The 22,846-nt window shown below is 43.4% G+C and overlaps 1 protein-coding gene across 1 annotated transcript in view; it reads right to left on the reverse strand.

Annotated features, from left to right (window-relative positions):
• Positions 1-22,846, reverse strand: part of ITPR3 (inositol 1,4,5-trisphosphate receptor type 3) — a 117,249-nt gene that overhangs the window by 20,749 nt on the left and 73,654 nt on the right. Inside the window, exons 22-43 of the mRNA XM_074311250.1 lie at positions 21,812-22,008; positions 20,909-21,038; positions 20,063-20,120; positions 19,020-19,185; positions 17,532-17,690; positions 17,342-17,416; positions 16,452-16,577; positions 15,019-15,141; positions 13,732-13,932; positions 12,378-12,629; positions 11,431-11,556; positions 10,830-10,955; positions 9,419-9,539; positions 8,963-9,147; positions 7,447-7,595; positions 6,879-6,987; positions 4,808-4,898; positions 3,913-4,082; positions 3,261-3,435; positions 2,900-3,084; positions 1,232-1,432; positions 1,004-1,114 (exon numbers count right to left, since the gene is read on the reverse strand). Coding sequence (XP_074167351.1) covers positions 1,004-1,114; positions 1,232-1,432; positions 2,900-3,084; positions 3,261-3,435; positions 3,913-4,082; positions 4,808-4,898; positions 6,879-6,987; positions 7,447-7,595; positions 8,963-9,147; positions 9,419-9,539; positions 10,830-10,955; positions 11,431-11,556; positions 12,378-12,629; positions 13,732-13,932; positions 15,019-15,141; positions 16,452-16,577; positions 17,342-17,416; positions 17,532-17,690; positions 19,020-19,185; positions 20,063-20,120; positions 20,909-21,038; positions 21,812-22,008 — 3,236 coding nt within the window. The remainder of the gene's footprint in view (positions 1-1,003; positions 1,115-1,231; positions 1,433-2,899; positions 3,085-3,260; positions 3,436-3,912; positions 4,083-4,807; positions 4,899-6,878; positions 6,988-7,446; positions 7,596-8,962; positions 9,148-9,418; positions 9,540-10,829; positions 10,956-11,430; positions 11,557-12,377; positions 12,630-13,731; positions 13,933-15,018; positions 15,142-16,451; positions 16,578-17,341; positions 17,417-17,531; positions 17,691-19,019; positions 19,186-20,062; positions 20,121-20,908; positions 21,039-21,811; positions 22,009-22,846) is intronic.

The raw sequence follows: 22,846 nt of genomic DNA on the forward strand, positions 1-22,846 counted from the left end.
TCCCACTCTGACATTTAATTAGGTAACCAAGGCAAGACTTATAACTTCTTTCAGTCTCAGTGTTGTGATATGCAAAATGGGATAGAGCTATTTATTCATCCACCTCACAGAGAACTTGTGAGGAAGGATCTCTGTAGAACTTAAAGAACTCCCTCAATATGAATGAGTCTGATTACTTTCTAAAATAATCACATTGATTCTGTATCATTTTAATTGATTCTATTTACTAAATAAATGCTATTTATCCTACTCTGTATAATTGATTTTGTCCTGTATCTGTCTACATCATAGTTCTTTGTCTCTGAACTTAGTCCAGAATTCAGTTGGTCTGTTTCGCATTAAGTTTAGAAATCCAGTTTTCTATTTGTTCTATTCCTGTGTCAAGAATGCCTGGTTTGTTATCCAAAGAAGCCTGATCCACTATCTTTGACCTTAAAGGAGAATTCAGACGAAGAAGACTTCTTATTCACAGGAGGGAAGGAGGAGACTGCTGCTAGCCCATTTTCATTTCCCAACCCTATTGTCCCCCACCTCTCAATACTGATTTTGCCATTCGTGATGCCAGGCTCTTGTAACCAGCCATAATTTAATCCCCACCTGTGAAGTCTTATTCTTGTTCTGTACTTCCCAAAACCATGAAGAAGAGCTGTCCCCCTCATCTGGGTCTTTTTTTTTCTTTTTTTTTTTTTTTTTTGCTGAAGTGGTTAAGTTCCTATTTATTGGCAAATCTGCATTTTACTAATAAGTTGATTATGCTCAGCACAGTGTGCTCAGTTTTCTCTCTACAAAATGAGCTGGAGAAGGAAATGGCGAACACTCCAGGATCTCTGCCAAGAAAACCCGACTGGCCTCACAAACAGTTAGGCGTGACTGAACAAGGACAACCTGGAATTCTTGGCTTCCTTGGCAGAAAGTTTTTCCTAGTTCTCCCAGTTCCTTCTCTCTGAGGTTGCCTTCCATCTATTCTCTAAACCACACACCCACCCACACACACACCCTGTACCTTGAGCTGCAGCACCAGGTCCATGCGATACTTGCATAAGGGGCTGATATCATTGAGGATCAGGGCAGTGATAATGTCAATGCCATTCGATTCATGAGTCACAATACAGGTCTGTGCGAAGAGACGGGACGGAGGGCCTCAGGACAGAGCCACATCCAGTACAGTCTTCCCTGGCCTTCCCCCCCTCCCCCCGGCCCCGCAGCCTTCCCCAGGGGCTGGGGCCCACACCTGGTTCTCGTGGCAGGGTCCCTGGCAGTACTCAGTGAGCGTCTCCAGCGTCTGGATGACGAGCCCCACGTTGTCCTCATTGAGGTAGAGGCCCAGCAGTCCCAGGCCGCCCGTGGTGCTGCCACACATGATGTCCAGGAACTGGAGCGTTTCGCACACCAAATTGTAGTTGGTCTTGTTGTTCTGACAGCGAAGGAAGTTCTGAAGGAGACAGACACAGGATGATGTCCAGAGGGCTGCCCGGGGCATGGGGAAGAAGGAGCACTGAATCATGTACCAACAGAACGCTTTTTTCAAGTCAAATATGGAAAATGTTTAAAAAGATAGCACATATTTAATCTCTAGCAGAGTTCTGGACATCTTGGGGAGGGGGGAGGTAAGAAAATGAGGGAGAAAAATTTGGAACTCCAAGTTTTACAAAAATGAATGTTGAAAGCTATCTTTACATGTATTTGGAAAAATAAAATACTATTGAGAAAAAAGAATAATGTTTTTAAGTGAATAAAATAAGACACATAGGATTATAACGAATACCAATTGTATTGAAATGCAATTATCAAAATAGATTTTTCAAAAAAAAAAAGTAAGAACATCTGTAATTCAGGATGGCTTTTGAGGTCATGGCATGGATAGCAAACATACACTTGCACCAGAAAAAACTTGCAAGGAGGATAACAGCTCTGTTTTGACTTCACATATAGTGTTTTACAAGATACAACAGGCTTTCTTCAGGCTAACTTGAAGAGGAGCAAGCATTAGCACACTCATTTTAGAGATGGAGAAACTGAAGAATTTGTATTGGCTCACTGAGCTGGAAGAGAGGAGGCCATCTAGCTCTGGCATCTATGAACTTAAAAATATATATATATATATATTGATAACTTTATATACTCCATGTGTGTGTGTGTGTGTGTGTGTGTGTGTGTGTAAAGCTGATACTTAAAAATCGGTCTTTTTTAATCTATGTATTTTGTTTTTTATTTTGTGTACTTAAAAACATTATTCTTTAAAAAAAAAAAAAAAAAGCTTTCTGTAGATTTCGCTAGACTGTTAATGGGATCACTGTCACAGAAAAATTAAGAACCCCTGGTATAACTCAAGTATCATTTTATAGATAAGGAAACTGGGACCAATAGTTAAGTGACTTGCCCAGGATGAGGCAGCCAATCAGAACAAAGACTCCCCCTTCCTCATCCCCCCTCCCCCCCTCTACTCCAAGTCCAGTGGTTTTTCCCAGAAAATACAAAATCTCTGCCCCCAGAGGGAGCAAGAGCACAAGAAAGAAGCTCGTTCCTTCCACATAGCTGATGGTACAATGCACAAAGTGCTGAGCTTTGAGGGTAAGTCCAGTTTCAGACACTTATTAACTATGTAACCCTGGGAAAATCACTTAATTTCTGTTTGCCTCAGTTTTTTCAGCTGTAAAATGGACACTACCTATCACACAGAGCTGGTATGGGGATCAAGTGAGATATTTTTTCAATATGCATCAGCCAGAGCCAGTGCCGAATGTACATTTTTCTCAGATGTCAGTTCATGGAAATGGGGAGTGAGATTTCATTTTCCATAGGAAACACCCCAAATTTAACAACCCCCCTGCTCCTGGCAGCCCCAACTTACCTCCTGATAGACCCAGAAGTTCAAGGCCAGATAAGGGCAGGCACTCACCTGAAGGTCCCGGTTATGGTTCTCACACAGCAGCTGCAGGAAGCGTAGGATGGGCTGCATGATCAGCACAGAGGTTCCCATCTCATTACTCTGTCCCCGATCAACCACCTCGTGGCCCCTGCGGAAGCTGGCACTCAAGGAGTAACGGGAAGTGGGGCTTGGGAGTGCGAAGGATGCCATGCGCCCTGCGATAAAAGTCAAGGATGAAAGTTGGAGCAGGGCAGAGCACCTGCTATGGAAACTCTTTCCTTCCAGGCAGCTCCCCCCCACCCCCCCCAGTCCCTAGCCCCCAGTTCCTACCTTTCTCTCTCCCCGCCCCTGCCCTACCCCAAGCCCTACCATTGTATGCCCAAATCCTGACCTTTGCCTCCAGCATCCCCAGCCTCCCTGTCCTCCTGGGGCTGGCTGCCCAAGTCATTCATGTTCACGGTCACTGTGGACTTGGTCTCTTGTTGGGCCCTTTTCATTCGGTCATGAAGCACCTTAAAGAATTTCTCTGACTTCTTGTCACTCGTCATCAGATTATAAAAGGATTTCTGTAGGGGTGGGAAAAAAAAACTGAGGAAAGATTCAGCACTAGTCTCAGACATTCAGGGAGCTTTGCTCTCCCGCTGCCCAAGTAAATCACGTCACTGAGCTCCTACTGAGTGCCCGGCTCTGTGAAAATGAGATGATATTCATAAAGCCTGTAACAGTGTCTGGAACATAGTAGGCTCTTAATAAATGCTTCTTCCCTCTCTCCTTACTGGGAACTCTGCAGGATATCAGAGAAAGCCAAGACATGGCTGTGGGGTCAGAGTTCAGAAGAGGCAAAGACCGATTAAACCTTGAATATAAGTAAACTACAGTAGGGACAGTGAAAAGGGACACAGATGGGTCAGGCCCAGGACATATCAGTTACAGGAAGTAACTAGAAAGCTACCCAGGACCAAAATACATCTCCAGGGTCCTATCTGATGAAGGTCCTCTGCTCCCCGCCCTCCAGCATCTCCAGCCCTGCTTTAGCACCAGACCTGTATCTCAGTGTTGCCTCCATCCAGCAGGCGAATGGCCAGTCCAATGCTCTCCTGGAAGATCTTTTCATTCTTTGTGCTCATGATCAGATCTGACACCAGCTTTGTAGCGCCTTCTTTATCCAGCCGGCACTGGATTGCCGCAATATGTGACCAGTCCTGATCCTGGCCTGGAGGGAGAGCCAGACCAGGGACAGAGAAAAAAAAAAAAAAAAAAAAAAAGGCTCTTTTAGGAACTTAGCAAGTTGGCAAAGATAGGGAGTAAAAAAAGCATTCTGGGGGAACCCAGCACCCCTTAAACATGGGGGACAGAGAATATTGGGGTCTTTGTTGAGAAAGGGATGAAGCCTAGGAGAGCAGGCAAGATTTAGGGGATTTGGAGAGGGATCTTCAGGGCTATGGGTATAGGGGGGAGCCTGTAAACTGGGAAAGCAGGAGGTTGGAAAAGATTTCTAGGCTGGGAAATAAGGGGATATTACAGGGGGAGTACCCAGTGCTGAAGGCAGGTGAGCTCAGAGTGGTAAAAGCAAGGAAGAGACTCTCCTTTCCCCCCTCCCCCCCACCCACCTCCCCCACTCCCCCACACAGGTTGAGACTATCTATCTAAGTTCAGGACATGAGAATCTGAGTCTGGGGACATCCAGCCTTCTCCTCAAACTAAGTCAGCTGGTGGGGATTCAGGATGAAGATAATAGGACCTTAGATTTAGACCATCTAGTCTAGCCCTTCACCCCTCATTTGAATGTTGAAGTTACCGAGAACCAGGAAGGTAAAGATATTTAAATCCAAGACCTGTGACATTCGATCCAATTCTCTCTCAACTCTACTCTGGACCATGTGGTGCTGAGATCCTACAGAGAGAAGAGAAGAGGGAAGGCAGGACCCCATCCTCTACCTGTGACCACGGAGTCTGGGATATCCCCTTTGGAGTTCAACTTCCGATTCTGCAGATAATTGTGAAGCAGCATTTTCCGCAGGTTGTTGCCCTGAAAAGCAGTCAGTGAGCCCTGACCTGTGCCACTGGAGTAGTCCCACCAGCCCCCAGGGTTCCACTTTTCCACCCACCACCTCTCCAGGGCCAACCTCCTTGGTCGATTTGGAAGCCTATGTGGTATGATGCTAAGACTAGCAGCCTTAGAGCCGGGATACTCCGACTCCAATACTCAGAGCTGTGCTACTGAAAAGCTGTGAGCAAGACCCTTTTATCTCTCAGAGTGAGCAGAGCCTCACTCAGTTTCCTCACACTTTTATTCCCTGTCTCAAGAGCTGTTATAAAGAAAGCATTTTGTTAACCTCAGATCCCTGGTGAGCTTTCAGATTCACTCTTTGCAGCCCTTTCTTTACTATGGATAAAAATCACTATATATAATAATAGCAGCTCATATTTCTGTAATGCTCAAAGGTTTACAAATCTTTCCTCAAAATAGTCTTGTAAAAAGTATAATTATTCCCAATTTGTGGGTGAGGAAATCAAGCCTCAGAAAACAGAGGTATGTGTATGTATGTGTGAGAGAGAAATACAGACAGACAGGAGGAGGAGGTAGATTTGTGAGTTCCCTTTAGAACCTCCAGTGTCGAAACTCCCTCCACTAATACAAATAGGCAACTTTCTCAAAATTTTCTGAGGAAACTGTCTGAGACATTGGAAGGTTTAATGCCTGCCCCAGGATCACACAAAATTATGTAGAGGCATACTGGCAGTCTCCCTGTGTGCACATTATACACTGATGAATACTTCTTTGTTAGGGAGAAGAAAAAGGCGTGACAGCAGGGCCAAATGGTAGCCAAGTCATATGCTATTTAAAATGAAAGAGGGAATTATTAGGCCCAGAAATTTGTACAGCATTGGCAAATAGATCTGAAACATCTGAATGAGTCCCAACAAGCTGGATAACAATCTTAACTCTATAAGTTGACACTAGTTGCAATGGTGGTGCAGTGGATAAAGTTCTCACCTTAACTCGGGAAAACTCATTTTCCTGAGTTCAAAATCCAGCCTCAGACACTTACTATGTGCACAAGTCACTTAGTCCTGTTTGCCTCTGTTTCTTCATCTATAAAAATAAGCTTGAGAAGGAAATGCAAACTGCTCCAGTATCTTTGCCAAGAAAACCCCAAATGAGATCATAAAGAGTCATACATGACTGAAAAATGACTAAAGAAGAATCTAACTTTGTCAAATTGTGTTTCAAAAAAAAAGAAAGGGATTTCCCAGGCTAGACATGGGCCAGAGGTCAGAGAGATACAGAATGAACTAAATCTCAGCAGCCGAGGGGTCCTCTGAACACAGAGGAAAGGAGACCGAGCTGGGAACTAAGAGACCTCAATTCTGGTATCAGTTCCACCATAGCCCGTTTGGTGATTTTCATTGGGACAGTCATTTCTCTACTCTGCTCTCAATTTCCCCATCTATAAAAAGAAGGGGCCTAGATCAGAGATTTTTTAACATGGGAATTTTAAATTTATTTTTCAACATTTCAGTAACTGAATTTCAATATAATTGGGTTCCTTTACAGTCCTATATATTTTATTTTATGCATTTAAAAAGTACTCTGTGTGAAAATATGTTTAACAAGATTGTATGTGTATAATCTATATCAGATGGTCTGCTGTCTTGAAGAAGAAGGATGGGAGGAAGGGACAGAAAATTTCGCAACTCAAAATCTTATAAAAAATGTATGTTGAAATCTATCTTTACATGTAATTGGAAAAAAATAAAAATATTATTTACATAAAAAGGACAAGAGGATCCATGATACAAAAAAAAAAAAAAAAAACCAAGATTAAGAACCACTGGATTAGATGATCATTAAAGTAAGTCCCTTCCAGCTCTGATACCCCCTGTTCTTTGAATATGGGAAGATGAGGTAGAAATGGTGGAAATAGCCCAAAAGGAAGGGGGGAGAAGGAAGGAGAGGAGAGCTATGGCCAGTCTTGGATCTTCACTTATCAGGTCCTACACTTACTCGATCCCCGTACTTCCTCTTCTTCAGCAGCATCTGCTGTAGGGTCCTTAGCACTTTAATACATAACTTTTCCTCGGACTCCATCAGGTCCTTTGTGTGCTGGATCAGCCTGGGTACCAGACCAGCAAAAGGAGGCTCAGACCCCATCCACTCATCTCCAGTTTCCACATGCCTCCCGGCCAATGGTCTCTCCTGCATCCCTCCAAGTCCTCTTCCCATCCCTGGTAACCCAATCCTATCTGGATAAGAAGACCATACAGCTTCCCAAATATCCCTAACCCTCTTCCTCTCTAGAAGCACTGTTGTTGCTCCAGGGCCTTGGGGAAGATGCAGTCTCCTCTAGGCTCCCTGGTGTGAACGCCCAGAGTCTTCTGCCGACTGCCCTTGTCTCTCCTGACTAGAATACCTGGTTATTCTGCACAGGTCTCTCCCTTCCCAATTTCCCTCCACTTTACCCACCCCTGACTGAGCTTCAAATCTCCCACATCCCACATCTCCTCCTTCCTAGGTGCTGCCCAGTGGGCCAAGGTGAATCGCCCCTGCCTCCCAATGCTGGGCCTCCTCTCACTTAGACAGGAAGCCTCCACTCTCACAGCGCTGATAGGCATCGCTCCCCTCCAAGAAGAGTAGCTCCGGCCAGTGCAGCACGTCCACCAACACCGACAACTCAGCCTCCACCAGTGGCTTCAGCCGCTCCTCAAGGGTGGTGATGATGTCCTGTGGAGCCCCAAGCATCAGTGAAGAGGAGATAGACCCAGAGCCTGAGCCCCCAGGAGCAGGGATAGGGAAATGGGCGTCTCCCCAGGGCACAGCACCCAGGAGGGGGGACAGCAGGGGAGGGGGGAGGGGCACAGCAAGGAGTGCCTTTTCCTATTCTTTCTTACAAAAGCCCCAACTGATTAATGCCACAAAACTCTGTTCCCCGTGCCCTGGAGGCACATTGCAGTAGAGGTGTCAAGCCATATGTGGCCTGCAAAACTCCCCAAGGAGCAAACTGAACCAGATTAAAATGAAGCTGGGGACTGTTTAACAAACTGAGTAAGACACAATATTATATAGATAGTGTCGATTTGTGGCTTTGTAGGTCAATGTGTGGTCTACAGGTATCAGTTTCTATTTGAATTGGACACTGCTACATTTCAGTGAAGGCTCAAAGCCTACTGTGACAGAGAATACAAAGGGGACACCGTTTTCAAACCTTGCCCAAGGGACACAAAAGCGCTGGAAAAACATGACTTCAAGGGCTGGGGAGGACCACTCTGCAATCCCTCAGGGCAGGGTTTATTAGACTTTTATCTTTGTATTCTCAAGCCATGGCCCCAGAGTGGGTGGTATTTATTGGTCCTTAATAAAAGCTTGTTAATTAATTTATTAATTTGAGATGAGAGGAATACCCCCCAAAATTATCTTTCTCCTCCACGACCATCAAAATCTGCATTCCCTCAGTGGGCTACTCTCTGCTACCTACAGAGTAAAGAAAAATTAATTTTTCCACAATACGCCAAGTTACCAGAAACTCATGTCAAGCAGGGCTATATGAATTTGTTTTACAATTGCAATCATGGATACCACCAAGACTCAGAATGCTAGTGCATTACTGCTAGTGGTTAGGGCTATAAGCTCATGCCAGCTGCCAGCTCATGGGCAAAAATCAGGTAAAAAATATTTTTGCTAAAAACAAACTCTCAAGCACAACACATTTAGCCAACAGGTTATATATACTGGAAGTCCAAGATATAGAAGGAAGCAAGTTATTAGCATTAAAACATTAATAGCTTAATAAATATTAACAATAAATTTATAATAAATATTAATTCTCTTAGCAATATCTACATTTTAAAAAAGAAGATGCTTATCATTAGAGACAACTAGAGGGAGCATTTTATGGTCTGGAGTTTGGAGGACTCGAGTTTAAATTAGGCTTCAAACACTTATTAGCTGTGTGACCCTAGCCTATTTGCCTCAGTTTCTTCATCTGTAAAATGAGCTGGAGAAGGAAATGGCACACCACTCTGGCATCCTTGCCAAAAAACCCCTCGTGGAGTCAGTAGCCCATGGGTAAGGCTGGCCCTTCCTCTGCCTACCTGAAGCTTCTCAATGATGTTCTTGTAGTCCCACTGGTTGGCAGTGGCAGTGACCCGAGGGAAGGCACGGGTGGAAGACTTGTAGCTTGAAGCATTACGCTGTATAGCACAGGTGGCGTTGCTGTTGAGGAGGGAGCTGATATGGGCATCCAGGTCCATGGGCAGGGAGATAGCCCTGCTCTTGGCTGTAAGGTGGTGGAAGACAGAAAGATTCCACTGGTTAAAGAGTAAATGTAGCTGGTTAGATTTCTTGTGTCCTTGTCCTGTGCCCTGGATGTGGGGGAGTCCAGAACCTAGACATGCCATGGTGAAATTCTAGATCCAAGTTTGCTTGGATCTAAGAAGGACCAAAGGAGGTCTCTCCCCCTCTCCTCTGTACTATATAGTCTTTTTTTTCTCTCTCATTTCCCCTCTCTTTTTCCTATCTGTCTAGGACAGGGGTAGAGATGGCCTTACCAACCATAGCCAAGGTCCGGATGCAGGCCTCCACTGAGCCCTTGTGATGCTGCTGCAGCCAAGGACACTCCAACAGCCGCATGCAGGACTGGAGAAGTTGAACTACAATTGTCTGGTGTGTCTGGAAAAGGGACAGGAACCATTGGAGGAAAGGGCAGGTCTCTGGCCAATGCAGAGGTGCCCTCAAATTTTGGAAAACTGTACCCCATCACTGTCCCCCAACCCCTCCCCAATTTCTTCGATTTCCTCCCAAATCCTCTAAAAGGGCCACAGAATTAGAGCTAGAAGAAACTTTAGGTGGCATCCAGGCTAATAAAGGCATTTTTTGCATTTTATTCATTCATTCACTCGTTTATTGGGGATGAAAAATCACAGGCCAGAAAAATTAAGTGATTTACTCAGTGTTACCCTATTTGCAAATATCTGAGATTCAAACCTAGTTCTTCTGTAGTTTGACTAGGGCTCTATACACCACGCTGTTTTTCCTTTCAATAAATCTGTGTGTCCCATTCTTCAAATTCACTCTGAAAGCTAAGTTCCTCCAGGAAGACTTTTCTGAGTGACCTCACTCACCCTGAATCACCTCCATTCAACCCGTAGCATCCAACCTGTATTGATTTATACTGTTGAAATGGGGAGTGTGTCCTGTCCTGAGGGCAGGCACTGTGTCTTATCTATTATTCTGGTTTCTTTTGGAGCTCTCTCCATCTTGAGGGAAAGGGGTGTATCTCATCCTCTCGGAGTACCTCCTCTACCAAAGCAGATAATAGTAAGGAACTGACTAAATTCACAAAGTAAGGGCAACTAAGTGGTGCAATAGATAGAGCACTGGACCTGGAGTCAAGAAGATTCCTTCCTGTACTCAGGACGTTCATCTGTAAAATGAGCTATAAACCATATTTTTGCCAAGAAAACCACAAATAGGTGAGGTGACTGAACAGCAACCAAGAAATGTTATTGCTATTCATAATTTTTTGATTTATTGATCACCCTGTCAAACCTCCCTCAAACCTCCCTCATACCCACCCCACCCCCAAGCTACGGAAGGACAAAACTAAGGTCCAGAGAAGGATAACATTGTCCTCAAGGTAACACAGCATCTCAAATCCAGTAATGTGTTTCCAGCTTTTCTTCAGCTTTTAGAAAGGAAGGGGATAGAAAGATATGAAGATAGGAGATAGCAGGAAAAGAGAGATGACGAGAGGAGAGAAAGAGGAGAGGCAAGAAAGAGGACGATGGAGATGAGAGATGGAGAGAATCAAGGGAATAGATCATAGAGTCACGAGGGCATCCTGTCCAAATCCTTTATTTCCCAGTTGAAGAATTTGAGGATCCACAAGAAAAAGTGACTTTGCAAGATCAGAGTTGAGCAGAGGAAGGTCAGTGACCACTTTCTAGGAATGACGCTCACCTGTAGAGAGGTGCTGTTCTCAGAGAAGGGAGAACTGAAGAAGGCACTGATGGTGTCTAGCACCACCGTCAGAACGTACTTCTCCAGAGTCGGGTCAGACATACGCTTTTCTCGTTTTTTACAGACCTGGGGGTTTGAAAGGAAAGTGACAATGGATGCAAGAGCGTGAGTGGCAGGGAGAGTCCCTGAATTCATGTTGCCCCAGGATTCTCCCTCCCCATTTGCCAGTACTACACCCCATCCCTTCTTGCTTCTCGAATCAAAGGACTCAGAGGCTTCCACACCAACCTCCTTCCTCAGTACCAACCTCCCACAACTCAACCCAGGTACACCATCCTCCTACATAGAGAATAGAGAGGAAGAGAGAATCCATCCACCCAAAGCCCATTCTCTTTGAGGCCTGATTTCTTTGGTAAGATTCTCCTCCACCACAGGAAAGAAATGGCGCAAGGTGGTCTCCCCAATTAAGAACTCTCCATAGGGAGCATGAAGAGTGGAGAAGAGGCAGAAGCCTGGGAGAGTGTGTGTCAGGGCGTGTTTATCTGGGGAGAAGGAAGGCTTCCCTGCATATGCCTGGATGCTTCTTCCATAACACACTGACCCGAGCCATGTCCAAAGTAAAATTTTCAAAGAGAGTCCAAATATGATTACTGGTGTAAATCTCTTTCATCTCCACCTCGGTGTCTACATAGCAGTGGTTGACAAAGTTCACATAGGCCATTTTCACCTGGGGAATAGCAGGGAGGGGGAAGTGAAAGAACAGGAAATGTCAGAAGACAGGGCAGATACAATGATCTTCTTCCTCAGCCTCTCTATCTCTTCTGCTTTATTCCCTTCCTTCCCTTTAAATGTCAACTTCCCTCTCTCCTTTCCTTAATGTCCCTCATTCTTCCCTCCTTTCTCTCTCTTCCTTATAGTTTCACAAGTCTCCCTCTTTCTCTTCCTTCTGCCTCTTCCTCTTCTTTCCTCTGCCTCTTTCTCTCTTTCCATGACTCACTTTCTCCCTTCTAGCTCATCTCCCTTATCCTTTCCCTTTTTCCTTCTTACTTTCTCTCATTCTCCCTCTCCCTTTCCATCCTTCTTACCTTCTATAACTTCCTGACTATCTCTTTCCTTCTTTCTCCTTCTCCATTCCTTTCTCCCTTATCTTCATCTCTCTCCCAGTTTCTTATCTTCTGATTTCCCATCTCTTCCTCTCTCCAACTCTTTTCTTCTCTCAACTCTTCCCTTGCCTCCATCTCACTGCTCTATCCTCATCTCTCTCCCCCTCTTCATTTTTTAGTGTTCTCTTCTTTTCTATTTCCTGCCTCTCTTCTCCTTTTCCTTCCATCTCTTCCTCCCTCCCTCCTTCTCTACTTTTCCCTTTTCCTGTCTCCATCTTTCCAGCATCTCCCTCTTTCATCTTCCTATCCCTCTCCAGTATCTTCTCTCTCTTTCTCTCTCACTTCTCTCTATCTCCCTCTGTCTCTCTGCTCATCTCCCTCTCCTTCTCCCTTTTCCCCACTTCCTTCCTCTTTTTAGCCTCCTTCAGGCAGACAGAAAGGGTACCTCAGTGATACAGTCCTCATGAGTCACCACAGAGACCACATCCTCCAGGGGCAGTAGAGAGGTACACTTGATCTCAGTGTACACATTCTTGCCCTCAGCACAGGCAGCCAGAAGATCCACCAGGGATATGTGATACATGAGGGGACTATTGTCCTCCACTCCATCCCTTGCTGCCTTCATCATTTCCAACATGTGAGCCATAGAAGCCTTGTCATTGTAAAACACCACCACATCATCCCCTGCATTGGTCAGCTGTGGGACAGAGGGAAAGATGAAGAGTTTATCACCAGAAGCCCCTCAGACCCTGGTGTCTGAGATTGGACTCTTCTGAAAGAAAAGGGTCTAGTCCACATGTACAAAAATGTTTGTAGCAGTCCTCTTAGTAGTGGCAAGAAACTGGAAAGTAGCATCCACATCCAGAGAGAGAATGATGGAGACTGAATGTAGATCAAAGCATTGTATTTTCTTTTTTTTTTTTTTTGTGGTGGTGGTGTTTGCTTGTTTCTTGTTTTTTTCTTTCTCATGTTTTTTTTTTCTTTTCATTTGATTTTTCTTATGCAGCATAACAAATATAGAAATATGTTTAGAAAAATTTAGATTTTTTTTTTCGAATTTATAAGAACTGCACATATTTAACCTATATGGAATTGCTTGGGGAGGAGGAAGGAAGAGAGGGAGAAAAATTTGGTTTTGCAAAAGTGACTGCTGACAGCTACCTTTGCATGTATTTGGAAAAATAAAATACTATTTAAAAAGAAAAGGGTTCAGAAGCGCAGTACTTTATTTGGAAGGGACCTTAGAACCCAAACTCTACATTTTATATATGAAAAAACTGAGGCCCAAAGAGGTTGACTTACTCAGGATCATATAGGTAAATAATTAGTAGGACTAGAATTTGAACTTATAATCTTTTATTCCAAATGTGGTAGTGCAGGGAGTGCAGGACCTTGACTTTCTTTAACCACAGCAGTCCTGATTCCCTGCCCTCCGAGAACTAGCCTAGTTGGGCATCAGCCACTTTGTTAGATTCCTTCACCTCCATAACTTCTCCCTCTGGACTCTAAACTTTTCTTAAACAAAGACACCCCATGCAACAGACTCATGTTCCCTGCAAAGGAAAAGGAATAGCAATTGATCCCAAGGAAGTCCCTCTCCTGCCTGAGTTTTTGAGCTCTACTCCCCTGCTATCTGAGTCCTTTCAAGCCCCCAGGAAAGCTCACCACCCACATTCCTTCCACCTGAGCTCCCCTCCACTGTGAGTGAGCCATTCCCTCTCCTTGATCTGTTGGCTCCAATCCAGGCTTGAGCCCCACTTTCTTTCCTCCCCTCCACCCGTCCTGCCACATCCACTCACCTCTGTCATGATCATGTCTTGACACTTCTTGACGTACTTGCCCTCAGCCTTGATGACAGTGTGCAGGAAGTCCAGATATTGCACGTGTCGCCCATGGGTGGCCAGCAGGTGCACAAAGTGTTGTAAGACAGGCTCACTGATCTCCGAGCAAAGCTGGTGGTTGTTTAGGAAGATGTGCTGCATAGTCTCAGCCTCAAGGAGCTGCCAAGTAGAGGAGTGAGAAACCCCACCTTCGTCTGGTTCTCTGATCATTCTTCCAGAGACATCACAGGAACCCAGTCTCCAACTTGAAATCCTGACTACTTCAACTGGGGCTTCCAAGACTTCCAAGGACCCCGAGTCCTTCCACAGAGTCTCCATTATTTTGGAGACCTAGACTCAGAAATCAGACCCATGGGGGAAGAAAGAAATCGTATGGCCAACTGACCCTCATTTGGGGGAAACTGAGGCCAAAGAGACAAGATAGAGTCGGGAAAAGGTTGAATTTGGAGTCACAAAAGACCTGTGTTCGAATCCTGGCTGTCATTTACTGCCTATGTAATCTAGAACAAGCCACTTTTGTCATTTACAAAATGAAAGAATTGGAGCAAGGTCCTTTCAAGTTTATATACACAGTTTTATGAAGTGATTTGCCCAAGTAATAATAGGCAGGCCAGGACAAGGATCCTAGTCACCTTTCTCTTCCCTCATAAGTCTGTCCCAGCAGTGTTTCACACCCCAAAATCATAGAATCAAAGATCAAGAAATGAACAGGATCTTAGAGTTATCTAACACACAGAATGGGATATGTGTTTTTAGATTTGGACAGTGGGTGAATTTGTTTTGGTTGAATATGTTTATTTATTTCAAGTATTTTGTCTTTCTTTTGGTGTGGAAAGAGAAGATAGGAAAAATATATATATACTTGACATTTAAAAAAAAAAAAGATTTACTTTTAAAAAGTTATCTATTCCAGCTTTTTTCATTTTAAAGATGAAGCAAATGAGGCCAGAAAAAATTTGTAATCCAGAATCTGGTTCTCTTTTCCCTTTCTTTGTATCCCAGAGCTTGGCACAGAGCCTGGCAAATAGTAGGCACTTCATAAATGCTTTTCCTCCGCCTTCCTGCCTCTAGTTTTCCATTAATACCCCATTACTTCTCCTTCACTCATACTCCTCTCTCTTCACGCTCTTTCCCTTGAATACTTCTTCCCTAAATAGCCTCAGGTCTTGCTCCTCCCGGACCCTCTGATCCCTATTCTCCAGTTAGGAGGTTGTTCCTCCTCCAAGGCTCCTATCTATCCCTTACCCCAGGGGTGAGGAAGAGATTGAGATGCTTGTGGAGCAGGGCTTGGTTTCCAGGGTTTCCAGCACAGAACTTCTGCAGGAACTGGTGAGTATAGCGGAGGATCTCCATCATCTTCACATCACCCTGCAGGAGGAGGAAGAAGGGAGGGATGCTGGGTCCCAAGGAAAGATTCCCCACTGATGGGCAAGGATAAAGACTGGAGCTGGGATATGAATTGGGAAACGGATCAAGAATGGGATTTAAGTCAGGGTCAAAGTAGAAGCAAAAGATTAGAGATTGGCACAAATGGTCAGGGATCAAAGTGAAGAATCAAGATTAAGGTCAGGATTGAGGTTAGACTAAAATCTAAGATGTCAGACGTGGAGATAAGAACAGAATCCAGGTAAAATGTTGGGGCTGAAAGCCAGGATAAGAAATGCATTTTCTGAGGGGAGATCACTGAGTGATCTCTGATGCAATAGAAGAAAACACAGGATTTGGGATCTGGAGACCCAGCTTTGAGCTTGAGCTGAATGACCTTGAAAAAGGCTTTTGATTTTTCTGAGACTTAGTTTCCTTATCTATAAAAATGGGAATAATAGTATTTGCACTATGTGCCTCTCAAAAAATATTCTGAAGACTAGTCAACATCAACATAAAGTAATTTATATTATTGTCATTCAGTAGTTTTTCAATTGTGGTGATTCTCTGTGACTGCGTATATAGTTTTCTTGGCAAAGATAATGGAATGATTTGCCATTTCCTTGCCCAGTTCATTTTACACATGAGGAAACTGAAACAAACAGGGTCACACAGCAGTAAGTATCTGAAGTCAGATTTTAATCCAGGATATAAGTTTTCCTGACTCCACGCTTGGAACTCTATCCACTGTACCACCTAACTTCCTATAAAAGTAAGTACTTATTATTACAGTTCCACAGAACAGGGGTTAGGGTTGGAGTGGCCCCACAATCTGGAAAATTCATATAAAAATTTTGGCCTTCCCTCTGAATAAGAGAAGTCTAAATTATTATGATAATCAAAGACAAACTATTTTAATAATATATGTTCCTATCTATTTTATGCATTTCTGAGTTTCTAAGCTTTTTCTGTGTCATGTATGGCAGTTATCAAAACTCCCCCAAAATTTATTATATTGCCCAGGATATATTAAAACCACAGTGGAAAGGATAGCTGTATTATTACTAGGAGGCAGTGTGAAGGTGAGAGATCAGGGATCAGAGACAAGGTCAGGCCTCAGTGATGGAATCATAGTGATCTACCAAAGGTCATTGTCAGGGAAAAGAGGAAGGTATTTAATTTGAGGATTAAGGTTTAGGTCAGGGTGATGAGTGAGTGAGAATTAGGATAGAGGGGCAGAACCAGAGAAAGAAGTGAGAGTTGAAGGTTGGTTAAGGATCTGGGTGGGAACTGGTTTAGCAGTCAATTCCCACCTTTTCATATGGGATCTGTAGCAGATCTAGCATGACTTTATGGGCATCCATGTTCTTAAGCAGCCTCTGCTGTTTCTTCCGCATCTGCTCGCCAACCCCACACATCTTGTTCAGTCGTTCAAGGATCTAGGGGGACAGTGGTGAAGGAAGCGGGTAGAGAGGAAATAAGAGAAAATAGGAACTCTGAAAACACATTGGTATTATATATACCAAGCTGGTCATGAGGCAGGGACAGGAAACCCTAGAAAAGGTAAACCTGTGTCTTCCTGGGTGTGAATGCCAGGCTCCAGATTATTTAAAAGAAAAAAAAGTAATCATATGGGAAAAGAATTTACCAGAAGACGAATCATTGAGAAAAACTATGAAATGTCTTAATTCTTCTCATCAAATTAATTAACAGAGAAACAAATGGGTGAATAGATAGATGAATGAAGGAATTAACTAATTATGAAACTGAGTTAAACTGAATTTAAGAGAATCCAATCTGAAGCTTTAATGTAAAAAAAAAAAATCCTAATAAAAAGCCAGATAACATCATCTATTATATTTTATTACATTTTCTCCCCAAATCTACAGCAAGAACCACCATTTCAAAAGAGGTATTTCTAGAGCATATAGTAAGCACTTAAAAAATGCTTTATCCAGATAAGTAGATATATGTCTATTAAAAAGTTGCTTGATGGGAAGACAGAAGAAAAGCTACTTACACACCGTACTATGCCCACTGGTAGCCAAGGATCATCGCCAATTCAAATGACCACTTGGAGGAGGTATATGAATCTGAAGTGTTAATTCCCTTTCTGGAATCCCCTCCTAGAACCACATCTCCTTCTCCGAATATTCTAGTCTCTCTTACCTCCATCTGACTCTCTTCAGCCCTGACTACTCACCCCTTTGACAATCTGATAGTTTTCACTGCTTTTCTCTCCAGGTGGTTGGGTGAACCCCTCCTCATCTGTGGGGTGCTGGGAGCATGGAAAGAAAGGGTCAACATTAAGAACCAGGATCAATGATGGTCCAAACTCAAGCCACCAAGGCGCAGCTCAAATCCTTGCCTTTCCCTCCTATCACCTTCCTCACCTCTTTTTTCTTCTTGTCATCTACTACCTCCTCTCCTTTGTTGCTACCCTTCTTATCCACCCACAATTCTGACTTCTCCACCATGGTTCGAAGCCGGTCCAACTCTGACTTTATCACTTTGTAGTTTTCCACATCCTGGGCCGAGATCAGTAGCTGCACCTAAAGGAGAAGATGGGCAAGGAAAGAGTTAGAGGAAATGCTTCAAATTCTCTACAAACTGGCCTTACCACTTCTCACATCAATCTTGTCTTCCATTAGCTTTCTAATACAGGCAGAGTACTGCAATAGAAAAAGCACTGAATTTGGAGAGCTAAACTTAAAGTAATGGAACTGGAATTGAAATTACTGCTCTGTCACTTCCTGAAGACAGCTCAGAAGTATGGTGGATGGAGCACTGGATTAGGAATCAGGAAGATATGAATTCATAACTTGTCTCAGAATCATTTACTAGCTGTGTGACCTTGAGCAAATAAGTCACTTAAGTTCATTCAGCTTCTTTGTCCTTATCTATAAAATGGGAATAGTAATAGCACTTAACAACTTGTTGAGAATCAAATTAGAATGTATATGTATTTGGTTTTGTATATATGTACATGTTATATCTAAATCTATCTATACATGTGTATGTATATATATACACATATATAAATATGAATTCGTATATGTCTTTGTGTGTAGTCCTTTACAAACCTTAAAAGTTATAAATTTTTGCTACTATCATTATTATGACCTGGGTGATGATGTTGGGCATCTCTTAAACTCTCTAGGTCTTCCTTTCTTACTTCCCAGGCTGCTGGAAAACCCACTACTTCAAAGACCCCCTTCCTCCATTTACCTTCTCCCACTCACCTCCTCCCTTAGTCCAATCATGAGAAGGTTCCTCGCCACTACTAGCACCCTTCGTTTCTACCTTCCCCCTTCACCAAAGTGGCCTAAATGATCATGGAGCTCAGATGAGATGGGAATTAACAACTCCAACTTCAGATTACATGACCTTACCCATCTGCTCTGCCCCTATGCCCTGTGAGACCCGCTAAGTGTTGAAAGACAGTCATCAGATCTCCCACAGATGCTGGGTCCTGCCATCTGCTTCGCTGCTGAATCCATCTGCCATACAGCTAAACTTTCTCTTATGTGTTATTTCCTCTAATTAGAGCGTGAGCTCTTTGAGAACATAGATTATCTCAATTTTTCTAACTGTAATTCCCAGAGTTTAGCACATAGTAAGCCCTTAAACTCTGTCCTCCTTACCCCCAAAATGCTGTTGGGAAAAATCAAGGGAAAGAAGTGTGAGAGTCACTCTCACACACTGCCACCCCCACTACCTCACTACTCCATTCCCTGCAGATATTATTTTAATTTTGGTGCAACTGGTTCTCATGGGGTTAATGGCCTCTTCTGGGAGGATTTACAGTCTACAGTATGGACTGAGAAAGAAGGGAGGGTGGAATGGGGGGAAGGAACCAGCAGGGCATGGAGCAGCCTCACCTGTTTAAAGGTGTGTATGACTTCCTGGCGCTGACTGAAGTGTTTGAAAAGTAACTGCAGAGAACCAGAGACCAGAGGGGCATAATCATGCATGGTGAGATGGATCAGCACTCGGAGGAACATGCGCCCACCTTCATCATCCACTTCCAGCATGCTGCTGGTCTTCCTGCTCAGTCAGGGAAAGAAGAGAGGGAGTGAGGGAAGGAGAGAGCAGGAGAAAAGGAGGCAAGAAGGTAGAAAGGGAGAAAAGAGAGAGAAAGAGAGGGAAAGGAGAAGGAAGGAAAGAAGGGAAGTAGGGAGGGAGGAAAGAAGGAAGGGAAGGAGGAAGGGAGGGAGGAAGGAAGGAAGGAGGGAAAGAGGAAAGGAAGGAAGGAGAAAAGGAAGGAAGGAAAAGAGGGAGGGAGAGAAGAAAGGAAAAAGGGAGGAAAAATAAGGGAGGGGAAAAAGAAAGAGAGAGAAAAAGGAAAGTGGGAAGGAGAGAGTGAATTAAAGGGGAAAGGAAGGAAAAGAGGATGGAGGTAAGGAAGGGGGGAGAGGGAGAGAAGAAAGGAGGAAGGCAGGAAGAGAGAATGACTACAAAAGGAAAAAATATCTTTGCCACTTTCTAAGAAGTTGTAGTTCACGGAGAAGGGTAAAAGGCAAAATTCTTGAACAAGGGTAAATATACTTCAAGGAAACCTTAAAAGAGGAACTGCCCTCATTTTACTCCAGGCTGTGTCTGATGGGAAGTTAGTTCTGCCAATTTAACCAAAGGCCTTTCTGCCCTAGATAAAGCAATGATATGTTCAGATGAAAACTGGAATAAACAAGGCTAATTCTGAACACAGGTGCACACAAGTGGCCCTTACTGAGTTTGATGATAGAGGGGTTGTCTCAGGGAGTCTGGGATAGAAAAGGAGGAAAGCAGTAGGAATATGGATTTTTATCCATATCCATCCTGAGAAACTTTCTGGCCATGGATTCTAATCTGCCTCCTGCCATGAGGATGAGCTCCTCTTCCCCCATTATATAGGGCCTTGGTGCAGAGACATGGGTTTACTCACCCCATTCCAAACATAGCCTCTGCTTGCTCCCCAATCCGATCCAAATTCATATTAGCAGCTATAAGGAATGGAACAAGAAGGAAGGGAGAAAGAGGAATATTTTTCAGACAGTTAGAGACTGTGGGATGTGATATTTGACCTACTTCACAAATTTATAGTAAAGAAGGCTACATTATAATAGATGATGAAAGTAGAAGTGCCCATCTCCTGACCAAAAAAAAAATATGATGAGGGACAGTTAGGTGGTACAGTGGATAGAGCACCAGCCCTCAAGTCAGGAGGACCTAAGTTCAAAATCTGACCTCAGACATTTAACACTTCTTGGCTGTGTGACCCTGGGTAAGTCATTTGACTCCAATTGCCTCAGCAAAAAAAAATAAAAATAAAAAAATATGAAACACATATGCAGAATAATTTTTAAGGCATGTTCAAAGTGGGAATTTATCTTGCTTAACTATATATATTACAAAGATCTTGTTTTCCTTTTTTTTCCTAGTGGAGAGAAACACTAAATTTTTGTTAAGTAAGAAAAATAGAATTTAATAGAATAAAAAAAAAATAATGAAAGAAAGCTTATCAGTACAGAGGGCACGTCCCATAAGGAAAAGCAAGAATTGGCTGCCTTAAGGAAAAATAGTAGGAGTGGAAAGAGGCACGGTGGGAATGAGAATACTGGGAGCTTATTCTGGGTGTATCATGTTTTCATCACGTGACCTTGCACAAGCCTCTCTTTGGAAGTGAGCCCATTTCCCATTCTAGGCAGAACAAGAAGAAAACCTTCCCAGATTGTCCTCCCCAGCAAACAAAAAGGAAGACCCTGGAGACGAAAAGCCCAGAGAACCTTACTTGTGGAATCAAAAGCTGGAGCTGTCCCATCAGCCCCACTGTCTTGCATGGGGAAAACTTCTACAAACTCCTTCTTGAAGACTGAGAGCAGGTAGGAGATGCGATAATCCAGTCGCACATTGAGAATAAACTATTGAGGGAAGGAAGAAGGTGAGGACTTCCACTCTGATCCCACTTCCATCCCTCATCATGGAGGGGAAAACTCTTTTCAGTAATTGACAGTAGCAAGGAAATGTGAATAGCCCTGTGCTCTGTCTCTTGGATGAATTTTTACACTTTACTAGAACTATGAACTATTTGGGAAATTCACCACATATCAGATCAAATGAAGCCTTGCTCATTGGCTTCTGTTCGTTTCTTTCTGTCCCCATTATATGCTGGGGACTGCACGGGTACCACATCACTACTTAGACAAGATACAAAGTACCACAATCTATCCCTTTCAATCTGATCTTTTCTTCCATCAAAATTCTGTCCTCTTTATACCCTTCCTAGAAGTGGTGAGGAGGAAAGTGTTTGAAAACCCTGAAATACAGAGCTATTATTATTACTTCCTACCCCAGGACTGTACCTGCCTACAACCAAACTACAGGAGATAATTGTTGGGCAGATTCAACCTAGCAATGGTGCTTGACAGCCTGAAGCAAAGAGGATGGTAGATACAATGGATAGAGCACAGAACCTGGAATCAGGAAAACCTCAGTTCAAATCCAGCTTTACTCCTGTGTAACTTAAGTAAATCATTCAAGTTGTTTGCCTCAGTTTTCCCAACTGTACAAGGGAGATAATAATAATAGCTACCTCATAGGGTTGTTGTGAAGATGAAATATTATTTATAATAAATTGCTTAGTGTATATAAATGCTTATTCCCTTTCTCTCTCCCTCCTGCCAGACCCAACTACCTGCAGGATTTCCAGAATTTTGAGTTTGGTCTCCATCACCACGATGTCTTCATTCTCCACGAACTTTCCCCGGTCCAGTGACTCTTGGTTCCCAGCAGTGGGGAGGCTGGGAGCATTGAAGATGGACTGCTTACGGCTCAGCACCATGGTGGACATCATCTGTCCCACCCCTTGGATGGACCTTCGAACATTTTTCCCTGAAGGAGATTAGGATGTCAGATACGTTGGGTGACATTGGAATTGGAAAGATAAGGTAAGTGAGAGAGAGGATGTTCTATCACCACCATTATCCATCACGAGTGTCAGTCACCTCTTCCATACTTCCTAAGTACAGAAAAACCTGAGTGCCTCCTGCCTTATTGCCCTCATACCCAACTCTGATCCTATGTTGAGGGTACTCTCTGTGCTAAAGCCTACACTAGGAGCTGAGAGGGAATATAAAGGAGTGACAGACATAATTCCTGCCCTCAGGGAACTCTTAATCTGATGAGAGAGCCACAGGTCCTACCCTCAGAAACTCCCAGTGGAACCAAGAAGGCAGGCCATACCACATATATATATATACTCTCTGATGTAGGAATCAGACATAATTCAGCAAATACATAACTAATTCTCCCAACTGCTAGTGCCCTCCCTTCCAGACTAGCTTGTATTTAGCAACTTTGTATGTACTTCTATTTATTCACTTTATGCTCACATTGCATATATGTGTATATATATATATATATATATATAAAACTCCTTGAAAATCAGTGTTGTTTCATTCTTTATTATCTCCTAGCACATAGTAGACACTTAATAAATGGCTGAATAAATGAACTGAGTGTAAATTTAGGTATATATAGGAAGTAGGGAGCTAAATCAGAAAGAAGTAGTAAGAAAGGGGCAGGATTATCAGACCAGGCTGCCTATCCTTAATGAGTCCTAATTTAGGTTTGAGAAGGGAGGTATATAAAAAATGACAAGATGAGTTAGGGGGTGGAGAAGAAAAGGCTGTGGGAGGGAAGTATGTGGAGGTAGTTAGTAGATGCAGCC

This window comes from Sminthopsis crassicaudata, chromosome 4 (assembly GCF_048593235.1).
Source record: "Sminthopsis crassicaudata isolate SCR6 chromosome 4, ASM4859323v1, whole genome shotgun sequence".
In the NCBI taxonomy this organism is placed as follows: domain Eukaryota; kingdom Metazoa; phylum Chordata; class Mammalia; order Dasyuromorphia; family Dasyuridae; genus Sminthopsis; species Sminthopsis crassicaudata.